At 44.9% G+C, this 13,037-nt stretch overlaps 1 protein-coding gene and 1 long non-coding RNA gene across 5 annotated transcripts in view; one reads left to right on the forward strand and one right to left on the reverse strand.

Moving 5' to 3' along the window:
* ICA1 (islet cell autoantigen 1) overlaps positions 1 to 13,037 on the forward strand; it is a 105,840-nt gene that overhangs the window by 67,286 nt on the left and 25,517 nt on the right. For all 4 annotated transcript variants that reach the window (XM_077490729.1, XM_077490727.1, XM_077490726.1 and 1 more), the window contains one exon: positions 2,879 to 2,977. In XM_077490729.1, coding sequence (XP_077346855.1) covers positions 2,879 to 2,977 — 99 coding nt within the window. The remainder of the gene's footprint in view (positions 1 to 2,878; positions 2,978 to 13,037) is intronic.
* On the reverse strand, positions 6,107 to 12,816 carry LOC143995952 (uncharacterized). Its single transcript, XR_013277491.1, has 2 exons — positions 12,208 to 12,816; positions 6,107 to 7,551 (listed from the first exon to the last, which is right to left on the reverse strand). It is a non-coding gene; the product is annotated as an uncharacterized LOC143995952 (long non-coding RNA).

Genomic DNA, 13,037 nt, shown 5'->3' on the forward strand with positions numbered 1-13,037 from the left:
AAAAGCAAAAGATCAAAAATAAAATGATCTTTTGGTTAAAAAAAAATAAAAAACCCTGTTTACATTGGGCCGGAGCCAAAAGTGATGTCATGACATTGTCCAAGTCCTCCTGGGCCATAGAGATGAGCGGAGGCTATCTCTCCTTCGCTCCTCTTTGTGACCAGTTGCCGTCAGCACCTGATCGGTTCCTGGAGTTACCGATCACCCAGGTAAGCCTGGGAACCACTGGAAAGCAGCGGGACCCCTCCTGCCAATTCTAAAAGTGATCCAGCAGCGAATCTGCCACTAGGATAATTTTTTATCAGAAGGACCGGCACCTGAGGGGAAAAATGAATGGGGGAGGGGGGGGGGTGGTTATGGAATCTAGCTGCAGCCATGACTCTGGTATTAAAAATCAAAGTCATGACGTATTTTCCCAGTGAGGCGGCTGGCAAGTAGAAATTCACAAAGCTATAAAAATGTATATTTAGATAATCATCCGTTTCTTAGCAGAGACAGTTGGCTGAATTCACAAAGCTTTATAAGAATGTTTCTTTTAGCCATGTGACTGCAAATTTCAAAACTCATGGGACTGCTGAAAATAACTGTCATTTTCTTTTTTTAATAAGTGTCCTTATCCTGATGTGTTAGCTTGGGGAACACATCCAGAGAAAAACATCTGACAGCATCAGGACCGTAAATGTTGTCGGCACCTGTAAAACTTTATTATTCCAGGGCAAACTTCAAAAAGCCCCACCTAGGACCTCCTCCACTGACAACTTTCACCCACTACTGGGCTTCGTTGTAAAGATGGGTGAAATACCTTTTCCGAATACTTGGAGGTCTCAGGTGAGGCTTCTTCAAGTTTGTTCTGAAATAATGGCATTTTACAAGTGTTGATATTCCGGGGGTGCTGCCAGCTGGTTAGTTTTTTTTTTTCTGGGTGTGTTGACAAGTCGGGAGGGTTCAGCCCCCTGCTTGGCATTGCACCTGGTTCAGCCAAGGGGATGATCCACTATGGATGTAGCGTTTAGCTGCTAGGGCTTTTTCCCTTATAGAATAGGGGCAAAAACTCCCCCCTTCGGAGTTACTTCTTGTCTCTGTCCCCTACCAACCTCTGGGCAACATCCCTTGGTTCCACCCCCTACCCACCTCCCAGTCCCACCCCTTTTAGAGACTACGGAACCATGTATCATTTTGTGGCAATAAGTAATTTGTATGGAATTTGCTATTGAGAAGAAGAAAAGCAGTACCGTAGATCCCCAGCAGCAATAGACCCTTCCTAGCAACAATAGATTGCCCTAGCAACAATGAACCCCAACAATAGACCCCATGTAGCAACAACAGATTTCCCAGCATCAATAGACTCTCCTGTAGCCTGCAAAAATAGGTCCTCCCCCAGCAACAATAGGTTTCCCAGCATCAGCCCAGCATCAATAGACTCTCCAGTAACCAGCAACAATAGACCCTTCCTAGCAGTAATACATTGCCCCAGCAACAATTGACCCTTCCCAGCAACAATAGACCCCAGTAGAAACAACAGATTTCCCAGAATCAGCCCAGCATCAATAGACTCTCCAGTAGCCAGCCGCAATGGACCCTTCGCAGCCGCAATGGACCCTTCGCAGCCGCAATAGGTTTCCCAGCATCAGCAGCCAGCAACTATAGACCCCTCCCTCAACAGTAGATCCCTTTAAGCAACAATTGACCCCACCAGCAACATAAGTCTTCCTCCCCCAGCAACAATAATAGACTGCCGCAATGCAAATATAGTTCCCTTTCAGGAACAATAGATCCTCCAGCAGCCAGCATCAATAGACTTTCCAGCACACCCAAGCACCCCTTTGCCATTACATATATTCAGCACTGGAGGTGCCGGAACTGCACCCCCGCGTCCCCACTGAAAAGAAAGCCCTACTGCTAGGTAAATGCTAGGGAATTTAGTTTTTGGCCTTGTAGTGAGTGGAACAGGGATTGATTGTTTTTGTCTGTTCAGGGTTTCCTAAGATGGATGTTTGATTTCTCCCTCCTGTCTTTGGAAGAAGCTTCCTGCATATAGGGCAGGGAGATGCAGATGTCCAGTATAAATATTTATCATGCCTCAGCCGTTTTCTGGAAGGAGGCTTCCAGAAGGTGGCTGTGAAGGTAATAAATGTTTGGGAAGCTCTGGGTAAGTGTCTTTCCTCTTTCGGGAGTGTTCAGTCCCCCTTATTGCCCCTAGGAGAGAGTTTCTGAAATGGGAGTTGCGGTCTGGGTCTACGCAAAAGCTGGGCAGCATTTGCTGAAGGGCACTGTCCAGAAGTTCTGGTCTGGAGGAAGATCCTTTAATCTCCCTCTGAAGATCTACCTGTGGAGACTGGGTGGCAGACAGGTGTAAAGACCTTGCTGTGGACCTGTGCTAGAAGGGATCTAAGGGCTCGAGGTTGTTACATGGACTGGGACTCATCTGATAGCGTCTTGGATATACTGACCATTCCCTGTCACCTCCAGGAAAGGCTGCTGTGAGAAGCTCATCATTTCTATTGATCGATTTTGGAGTATCCTGTGACCCTAAACCCCTCTCCTGTTTCTTCAAGCAATAAACACTAAAAAGTCATCCCCTGGACTGTTACTGGAGCTTGTGTGAATGGACTAGTGCTTGCCATGGTGGGCAGCCTCTTTTAGGGAAGAAGTCGTTACCAGTGGCCCCTATAGGGTAGCGCTACGTATAGGAGCTAAGAGCCACAGGAAACTTTTACTTGTGAATTGGCTATGGGAATTGCTCTTAATGAGAACAAAAAGTAATGATCATTATGGCAAAGAACGCAAGAATTGAAGCTTAGTGGATTGAGTTGTGCCTGACAATACTTAATGATCCATATCATCATTTTCTTTCCCTTTTTTTTTTTTCCTCAAATAGACAACTTTGCTTCATTTTTGGGAGAAAACCTCTCACACAATGGCAGCAATTCATGAAAGCTTCAAGGGGTATCAGCCATACGAATTCACTACAATAAAGGTAAGCTAAGAATTCTCTTCCAATTCTGAATTTCTGACATTTGTACTCTAGAACGGGGGTTTTTCAAGCGGGGTGTTGCGGCACCCTGGGGTTCCACAAAGTGTCTACAGGGATGCCGCAGAAAAATGACCAAAAGCCCTTTACGTTCCCTGACCATAAGATGGTGTTAAGTTCTGTGGACAGAGAGGAGGGAGAGCACATAACGTTCCTCCTCTGTTATCTGTACTTTGAAAGCTGTCTAAGCTACCCGCCCGCGTCCTACCAACAGATGACATCTTCGTATGCTAAAGGCAGGTCAGGCCCAGCTTTCATTTTTGCCGGCAAAAGTACAGATAACAAAGAGGAGGAGAGAGCCTGGAGGCAGAACGGGATGTTCTTTCCCTCCTCTCTGTACACAAAACTTAACACCGTAACTCTTTTTTTATGGTTGGACTAATGGGGTTTGTAACATTTTTCTCCAGCAAGGGCAAAAAGGGAGAGTTTTAGGAAGGGGGATTTGTGGCTAGCAAGGGGGGGGGGGGGCTTTGTGTCAGGAGGGGAGGTTTGTGCTAGGAGGGGGATTAGTGCTAGACCGCACTAATTATTTATTTTTTATTTGGGGGGGGGGGGGGGGGGGAATTTACAACCTACTGACCATTTAACTCCTTACAAAATACATTTTATGGCTTTTTCACACCAGGTGCGGTGCAGTAAAATATGTGAAATTGCGCATTTTCCTGCACCACATGAAAATGCGGTGCCTTTTGCAGATGCGCATGGGTGCCAATAATTCTTAATGGCACCCCCACGCATTTCCCAATTGCATGTTTGCTTGCACACACTTAAATGCATGGAACCGCAGTACCATGTATTTTGGCAGAGCTCAATTTAAAAATCATTCTGGCACCTTTTTTGCATGTTTTAATAGGCATAGAGCAGCTTTATAAAAAACAGAACGCGCAGGTTCGGACGCACCGCTTGGGGGGAACGAGCCTTCAGACTGGTGAGCCCCAGGATTGTGTGCAATTCTAAAGGGTGCCTTGACTACAAAAACCCTACCCCAGAATGGAAATACAGACAAATCCAATGCGATTCAAGGGTTATAAAATTCCCCCTTCATCATGGCTGAATAGGCTTTGAAGAATTTAATCTGGACCGGGCAATAATGCTGACCGTCCCATTGGAAGTCTTCAGTTTTTCTAAACTTCATTCTTTTGAGCCTATTAAGTCCTGAAGAAGAGGGACTTTCACAACCCCTGAAGCGTGTTGGATTTTCCTTGGTGATTTTAAAGCCCAACTGTAAAAAAAACTTGAAAATTCTCCTTTGCATTGGGGTTGCACCCAATAATTGCTTATTTTAGGTTTAGATGACATAAAAAGATTTACTTGCCTGATACTTCGCTCCTCTACACCGCAAGACCGGACTCCACTGCCTCTTCTCCCCCATGCCCCAATAGTCTACGGTCTTGATATCATCAAGACCGTTGCAGATCCATTGCTCTGCGTTGGGCATGAGGACATCGAAGAACAGTGCACTGATGAAGCATGGGGGAATACCATCTGCCGGTGGAGCATAGAATCAAGCAAGTAAAAGTACGCCTCTCCTCTCTATGCTAAACCAGCAGTCGGCCATTGTAGCTTGGGCGCAGTCAGCCCTTGCAAGGGAGAATTAAAAAAATTCACAGATTTAGCCTTTACATAAAATATCATTCTGGGCTTTTATACATGGCTTCTATCTCTTATCTTATATTAAGGATTTTATTGCTGTGTTCTTTCTCATTTGAGCCAATTTCACTTTCTTTTCCAGTGACAGGGTGTCACCATGAAAGGAAGTGGTAGAATGTCTCTCCAATGGAGACAGAGAACCCACAAAATTACAGATATTTAGAAGAAATAGGAAAGGAGTCTTCTGTTCTGGTGAAACCTGTTCCCCTTCATTTCTTGTCCCGGTACCATCCAGATAGGAGGCAAGGGTACATTTCTTCAACGGGGACAGGAGTAATGACAATGAAAATTTTTTTTAGTTTTGGCTGAAGTCACACTTTAATAAAGATAAATTTGATTAAAGAAAAGCGAGTATATGCTGGACCCAGGCGCCATCACTGAGTCATACGTTATTTTCCCATCTGAGTACTTTGGGGCAATGAGTTATATTTTGAGACAATTTGTTCAGTTGTTAAAATATGTTCATTAATAAAATGTGTGACAAAAAACCTACGCAATGAGATATTGGCAGTTTTCAGCTCCATTAATTACCAGCCCGTGTGGGCGTTCATCTAATGGCACGAGGGGAAGAAATATTGTTTACTATTATAACAGTTTCCAGGAGCCATCTCTTGTTTGATTTCAGGTTATTTTTGTAGTCACGACTGAAAGCTGACTGATAAACAGGTTATTTTCCCAGCCAGGCTCGGAAACTGGAGCTCTTTCTCTACATCTTCAATTTGTTCTAAGAACTGAAAACATGTTCTGGAACAATGGACACTCAGTGAAGATGACACACGAAGTGCAACACATTGTTCATTGTATCTTCAGTTGTATCTCTTTGGAAGCCTGTGTACGCAATTTATGTCATATATCTATCGCTTCACGCGTTGCTTGAGTTGTCTGATTGGAAACCCTTTCGTCTTGCCCATCTGGGATTGGACATAGTGATGGAGTCCGTTTTTAAGTTTATCTCCCATTCCACTGCTTCCCCTTGCTGCTTCTTCTTTCATGGTTGCCAAAATATCTAAGGAATGTGGAGTGCACCACAAGTCTAAGTCCAGTAAAAAAATGTTTCCCAAAACAAGAGGTCACATAAGAAAGCCAACACATTTGGCTGCCTGACCTACGACCCAAACACAATTCCATACTTTAGTTCAGTATTCTCCTTTGTTTATGATCAACCTTCAAGACCTGATGATGGTGGAAGTACTGCACTGTCAAAATGTGCTGGCTTTCTCTTGTGACCCCATGTCATGCAAAATAAATATTTGCTGGAATCACATTATCCATATAGTGCATGCAATGTCTGAGAGTAAAAATGGAAAACTACAAGCCATGCGCCTGTTTTGGATCCCAGACAAATCTCTGGCCGAGTTATCTGCACCTGGTCTAATTCAAGTGTCCATGCATGCATGTTTAGAAGGAGTACGCTGACACACACTGTTCAGTGAAAAAACTTCCTTTATTGTTCTGGGCATACAGCCCCTTTATAGTAGAAGATGACTCATTGTTTGCAAAGCATCATCTCAGGTGTATTCTGTGCTGTCAAGCAGAGATTGGAGGACCCTTATCTAAGGGGTCCTGGCCAGTTTCATCCAGGTTTTCTGCTGATGGCTTGTGGACTCCTGGACTCTCTCCGAAGGGGGGGGGGGGTCTCTAGGTGAGGCATTTTGAGTAAGGAGATTCAGCATATAGCTTGACATAATAGAAAATAGTCATTTAATCAAAGTATTAAACAATCCATAACAGTCCCCCCTTGAAATGTCTATTTCCTATTCTGTCCCTAGTAGGTGGTCTAACTCATCTGTCCTCATGTGCCTTGGAACTTTTTTCTTGCTGTACGTTAGACGAGTGATGGCTAGCCCATCACCCCCCTTGCCACAGTCTTTGCACATGTGGAAGTCAGATGCTATCCCTATGGCTGAATGATCTTATAATTTGTAGATATGGGGAGGGACTGTAATGGGGCATAGGGCTTCTTATAGTCCTCATCTTCTGCATCCTGCTGCATCATCACTGGGGTCGCTTGGTCAACTGTTTGCCTAGGAATTTCTTTACACATGTAATAACATAACATACTATAGTAGCTAGAAATACCAGAATAACTAGTATTACAGTACCTATCCGAGCCAAGGTCTTCTGCCAACCACCCAAACCACTGGTCCTATGGCTGATCTATACCCAAATTCTTCTTCAGCTCTACTGATAGGCTTTCCAACATTTGATGGCCAGGGTGACCTTACCATTTGGACCGGTGTTGTCAGGTATGTATGTATGTATGTATGTATAGCATGTCCCTGTACCTTCTATTATGTCCAAGGCCATCCTATTCTGAAATGTCATGTAAGATGTGGGTGCTACTTGGTCAGCAATCCCCTGCAGGACATCTCTGGTGTAATTTACAAACCATTGCTGGTTGTAATATATGTAATTTATACAGTCTACATTTTTGTTGACAGTGATTATGGGAATCGAAGACTCAAAACCTGCCTTAACTTGGTCTCGGGCTTTATATTCATTTGGGACCCCTATGGCATCTATATACACATGTGGGTGAAAACTTTCCTCAGGAGCACTCCTCTTAGTGATAGCCACCTGTTGGGCCCTCACCAGATTTAACAGAAAAAGGATATACAATGTAGACATCATGGTGCAGTCAATGTCTTGTCCTCCGGACTTGGGACTTTCTTACAGTGGAAGGGGTGGATTCAAGTGTTTTTCCCAGCCAACTTTACAGATTTGCCTGTGGTCAGCAGCACCCGGAAGGGACCATCATATCTGGGTTCAAGAGACCTTTTTCTTACAAATGTCTTTACCAGCCCCCAATCTCCAGGTAGTAGTTGGTGTGTTCCTGTATCTAATTCAGGATCTGGAATGGAAGAAAACACCTGGACACATATGCGGGTTAATTCTCGTGATAATGCGGTTACATAATTAGTCAACACATCAGACTGCAATTATAACTGTGGAAAATAACAACCAAGTCTAGGGGCTAAATCAAACAAAATCTCATAAGGGGGTAGGGGAGTGTTCTCCCCTTGGTGTGTATCTGATGCTGAACAGGGCAATGGGCAGGCTGTCCAGCCAATGCATACCAGTCTCTTGGGCCATTTTTAACATTCAAGTCTTTAATGTGTCATTCATTCTTTCTACCTTACCGGTACTCTGGGGGTGGTAGGCTGTGTGAAACTACTAAGGTGTACTCAAATCATCCAATCTTTGGCATTTGGATGTGGTCAATTTGTATCCGCTGGAAAGGGTACGAGGGCTTTGCCAGGCGTTTCTGCGGCATCTTCTCTGTGCATCCCGGGTTACACTTTGCACAAATGGTGCATGACTTATAGACATTGCTAGTCAGTGGAGTGATTCCTGAAGCTACATTCATAAGAGTCTTTGACAGATGGGCAGCTCCATGTGCCCATTGTACCACACCCGAGTACATATTCCTGGGTAAGCAAGGCTTCTTGTTGCACTCGAATAGTCCATCCTTGAAAGTTGTTCCCCTCTGCTTCCAGCTTTCCTTCTCATCCGGACTTGCTGCTTCTTTTAGTTCTTTCAGATAAACTCTGTCCACTGGGACAGTCTGTAGGGCAAGCATGGGGTGGTCTTCTACCACTCTATTTCCACTTCTCGTGGACCGCTGGTTGCCTGTTTGGCAGTTGAATCGGCTAGATGATTGCCTCCGGCTTCCTTTGAGTTCAGTTTGCCGTGTGCTTTTACTTTGAAAATAGCCACTTGGGTTGGGAGAAGTAAGGCGTCCATCAGGTCATTGATAGCTGGACTGTGTTTCACAAGTGCTCCTGCAGCTGTCAGGAATCCTCTGGCCTTCCAGATAACACCAAAGTCATGGCCAATGCTAAAAGCATATCTTAAGTCTGTATGAATGTTGGCTCTTTTTCCCTCTGCCAGTTTATATGCTGTAGTGAGTGCTTGTAGCTCTGTCTCCTGTGCAGACATCCCCGGTGGTAAGGCTTCAGCTTGTAGAACCGTCTTAGGTCTGAATTATGCAGGGGTATTTCACTCACATTGGGAATATGTGTGGTTTCCAGATGCATTAATTGAAAACAGTCATGGGGTGGCTCCTCTATTCCCCCCTCGGGAAATGGAAAAAGGGTTGAAGGGTTCAGTGTTTGACAATGTAATAGAGTAATGTTGTCCGATAGAAGGAGGGAACGTTGGAGTCTCAAATGTCTGGCAGTGGACAGATTTTTCGGCTGGATCTGGTTGAGTATGGCAGCAATGTCCCAGACGTTCGGATACAAAGAGCTTGAACGTTTTTTCGTAGTCTGGAAGCCCTAAAACTGAAGATAATGAAATGGCTTGTTTGAGGGCCTCGAAGTTGGATATTACCTCTGAGGACATTTGGAAGGGCTCAGACTTCAGAGCATCATAAATGGGTTGCATCGGTAAGGAGGCTTCCGGACCGTAGCTTCATTATCTGCTCGGAGATCCTGGACCATTCTGTACATGTCTGGTTCTGCCTTGGGGATTCTCTTCTTCACAGGGAACAGAAGTGTGCTGTATGGAGATGTACAGGGTATCAGGGCGCCATTTGACATGAGGGCTTTGACATGCTGTGAAATAGATTTGCAGATTGGGATAACTTTAGAGGGTTTCCAGGGCAGGGGAGCTCCAAGTTTCAACTGCACCATGACTGGTGGCACCTTTAAATGTCCTACATCCTCAGCTCCTGTGGACCATAGCAGAAGTGTCCTTAATGTCCAGTGGAGAAGAGACAGTAATAGATCCATCTTCAAAGAAGACAATGGAAGCCTGAAGTCTGGACAGTACATCTGCTCCCAAGAGATTGAGTTGACAGGTGGAAGAGAAAGAATCGAGCCAGAAGGTCTGGGTACTTCCCAACTTGCAGGGGGCGGGTCAATGGGTTAGTTCTGGGAGTTCCATCTATGTCCACACAAGATATGTCAATATCAAAAAGGTATGAGTGGTCAGGTAAATCCTCTTCTCTAATCACGCTTCTGGCTGCACCTGTGTTGCTTAGGAAAGTGGTTGGATGTCCCTCAATGGGTAGGGTAACCCTCGCTAATGGGCCTTCTGAGTTCTTTGAAGAGGTTGCCCTGACATGGGTTAATGACACAGGCTTGCCCAATTCCTAGCATAGGAGATTCAGGTGTTCCGAGGTGGGATGTCCAGGGTTTTGATATTGTTGCTGCTGCTGCACACAGTACTCTGGTTGGGCCATGGTGAGGCCTTTTCAGATTGACTCCTTGAGGCCTGCCACAAAGGCTGAAGACAGTATCTGGCTGTGTGCCATATTATGGGTGATGAATACCAAATCTGAAAAAACTTGTGACAGTCCGGTGTAAAACTTTCCTACTGACTCCGTTTTGTCTTGAGTAACATCTTGGATACTTGTAGCTTGATCAGCCAGTCTGCCCTCCGCCCACTCGCACAGCTACTCACAGAATTCCACACCAGAATTAAAGGTATTGTCATCGACAATCCTTACATCACAGAGACTTTTCTCCATGATGGGCCAGTAAGCGTCTCCAGCTTTAATTTCACATAAACTGACTAGATTTCTTATTACTGCTAAGTAGGGTTTTTTCCACTGCCTATTACTCGGCAACTTTCATCAGGAGACTCGTTTTCCTGCAGAAAACTCTCCATCTCTTCTATTGTTTCCTGTGAGTGGTCTTTGTTACATTTAAAGTAATCAAAACATTCTCAGCCTTTTCTTTCATTTACATTTGCATATTTCTTCATAACATCCATTCTAAACATATATTCTCTTTTGTACTGTTTCATTGTCTAACTACTGTTTTCTCAACTTGCAAAATTCCTTTAATATCCTAGCCTGCTAGAATAATAACTAAATCAACCCAGTCCTGTATATCCCACACATGCAAACATCACATTATACCAGTAATCTCACAGCCTTTCAACCATTAACATCCCTACAGACAGTCTCTCACACAGGGATCTGAAGGGAGGGGCACCTCACTCCTTGCAGTGAAGCGTAAGGATGGGGGTGAGGAGCACAGCTGCAGAATGCTCTGCCATGCTCAAAAAATGAGTCTTCAGGCTTATATTTCTTTTATCTCAGCGATACTTCTAACATATGCATTGCCTGATATTCTATTTTGCTAGACCCATCAGTGATATGCATTATAAAAATGTTGACAGGCTAATAACTAGAGTTTCATCATGTTGCATACTTTCAAATAAATTCCAATATTGCACACATTATACTAGGCTTCTGCAGTTTTCTGTAAACCATTGTCAGGTAACACCTCTCGTTTTTTCTTTCAGTATATTCCACCATTCCTCTGGCTGCAATCTACCCCCTGGAGGAATGGTGACGCTACAAATCTTCGCTATTTTTTTTGCTTTCTTAACATAATTCCTCCCTCTCTCTCTCTCGAGTTTCCCTTTCTCTGGCTTAACCAATTTCTGCCCCGTTATTTTCTGTCTTGATGACTGGGATATTTATGTGTCTGCTCAGGATTTTAGACGGGTCACGAGGTTGCCTTGGATTCTGAAAGGGTCTGGCAATTCCTCTATTCGTCACCTGGTACCGGTTCAGACTATATCCCAATCTCAAGTTAACGAGGACAAAACAGATAGTACGACAGAGAGAGGTTTTGTCTACAATGCTCGACTGCCACCTGGGTCGCCCCTGGTGCGTCTTCCCAAAACGTAGACTCAGTCACAGTTCTGCCCGTCCGAGACGGCCACAGAATAGGGGTCGGGTAGTGCGTGACCACTCACTTCCCTCAACAAGACATTTAACAGACAGATAAGTACAGCAGTTAATATTCAACAATGAGATCCTCAAATTTTCACTTCCCTCTGTTTCTTCTAAATCTCCCACTTGTTCAGGACACCTTATCGGTTCCTGTCCACTCTTTCTACATTCACTTTCTATAGACCCAATTGACCTTCCAACCTCCTTCGAAAAATGCTGAACATCAATCCACAAACACAATTATAACATGACATTTGTATGATTTGTAATAGATGTGTATGCTTGAATTATAACAACCACACAGCCACGCTACCTGCGTCCCTGACGCCCCCTTCTGGGTGACGTGCTTTACCACACCATCACCTTTACCAAAGGAGTTTATCCACGTCCCTGACACCCCCCTTCTGGGTGAAGTGCTACACCGCACTAACACCGGTACCAAAGGAGTTTGTCCCTGTCCCTGACGCCCCCCTTCTGGGTGAAATGCTACACCGCACTAACACCGGTACCGAAGGAGTTTGTCCATGTCCCTGACGCCCCCCTTCTGGGTGAAATGCTACACCGCACTAACACCGGTACCGAAGGAGTTTGTCCATGTCCCTGACGCCCCCCTTCTGGGAGAAATGCTACACCGCACTAACACCGGTACCGAAGGAGTTTGTCCAGGTCAGCTGGGACCCAGCTGTGTGGCAATCTCTTTCAACATCATACATCATTTATCACAGACCCATACAACACAACAACACAGACTCGTACAACACAACAACACAATGTGCTTACAGGCTGCAGATAATCGGAATACAGGTTCATATAATGGACCACGGGCAAGTATTACCTGTCTTTTGGCGACCTTCGGCAGCCGACGCGGATACAGAGACGGACCCACACGGGAATGGGATATACTAGCAAGATATGAATGTGATATCTTACTGTATTTTCAGAGTTGATCAGTCTCTGTCCCTCCTGTGGTGATTCCTCCTCAGTGGCCTCTTGGTCGGCTGTTCCTCCGGTTCGCAACCCGAGAGCCTCACGTTGAGCTGCCAGCTGTTTTGGATCCCAGACAAATCTCTGGCCGAGTTATCTGCACCTGGTCTAATTCAAGTGTCCATGCATGCATGTTTAGAAGGAGTACGCTGACACACACTGTTCAGTGAAAAAACTTCCTTTATTGTTCTGGGCATACAGCCCCTTTATAGTAGAAGATGACTCATTGTTTGCAAAGCATCATCTCAGGTGTATTCTGTGCTGTCAAGCAGAGATTGGAGGACCCTTATCTAAGGGGTCCTGGCCAGTTTCATCCAGGTTTTCTGCTGATGGCTTGTGGACTCCTGGACTCTCTCCGAAGGGGGGGGGGGGGTCTCTAGGTGAGGCATTTTGAGTAAGGAGATTCAGTATATAGCTTGACATAATAGAAAATAGTCATTTAATCAAAGTATTAAACAATCCATAACACGCCGAGCAATCACATACATCAAAGAGATGATAGCAGCCTTAGTCCATCTCCGTCCCGGCCTCACATCCTAACGCATTGTTCCCCATCCACATGGCTTAGTCATGGCTAAGCCCCATGGGTGGTGCGAAACTCCTTGATGATGTGGCTGGGATGAAGATGTACTGAGGCTGCTATCGTATCGCTGATGAACAGGATTTCTCTGTGTGCACCTT

This window comes from Lithobates pipiens, unplaced genomic scaffold (assembly GCF_037356315.1).
Source record: "Lithobates pipiens isolate NorthernLeopardFrog02 unplaced genomic scaffold, aLitPip1_a1.2 Scaffold_19, whole genome shotgun sequence".
Lineage (NCBI taxonomy): Eukaryota > Metazoa > Chordata > Amphibia > Anura > Ranidae > Lithobates > Lithobates pipiens.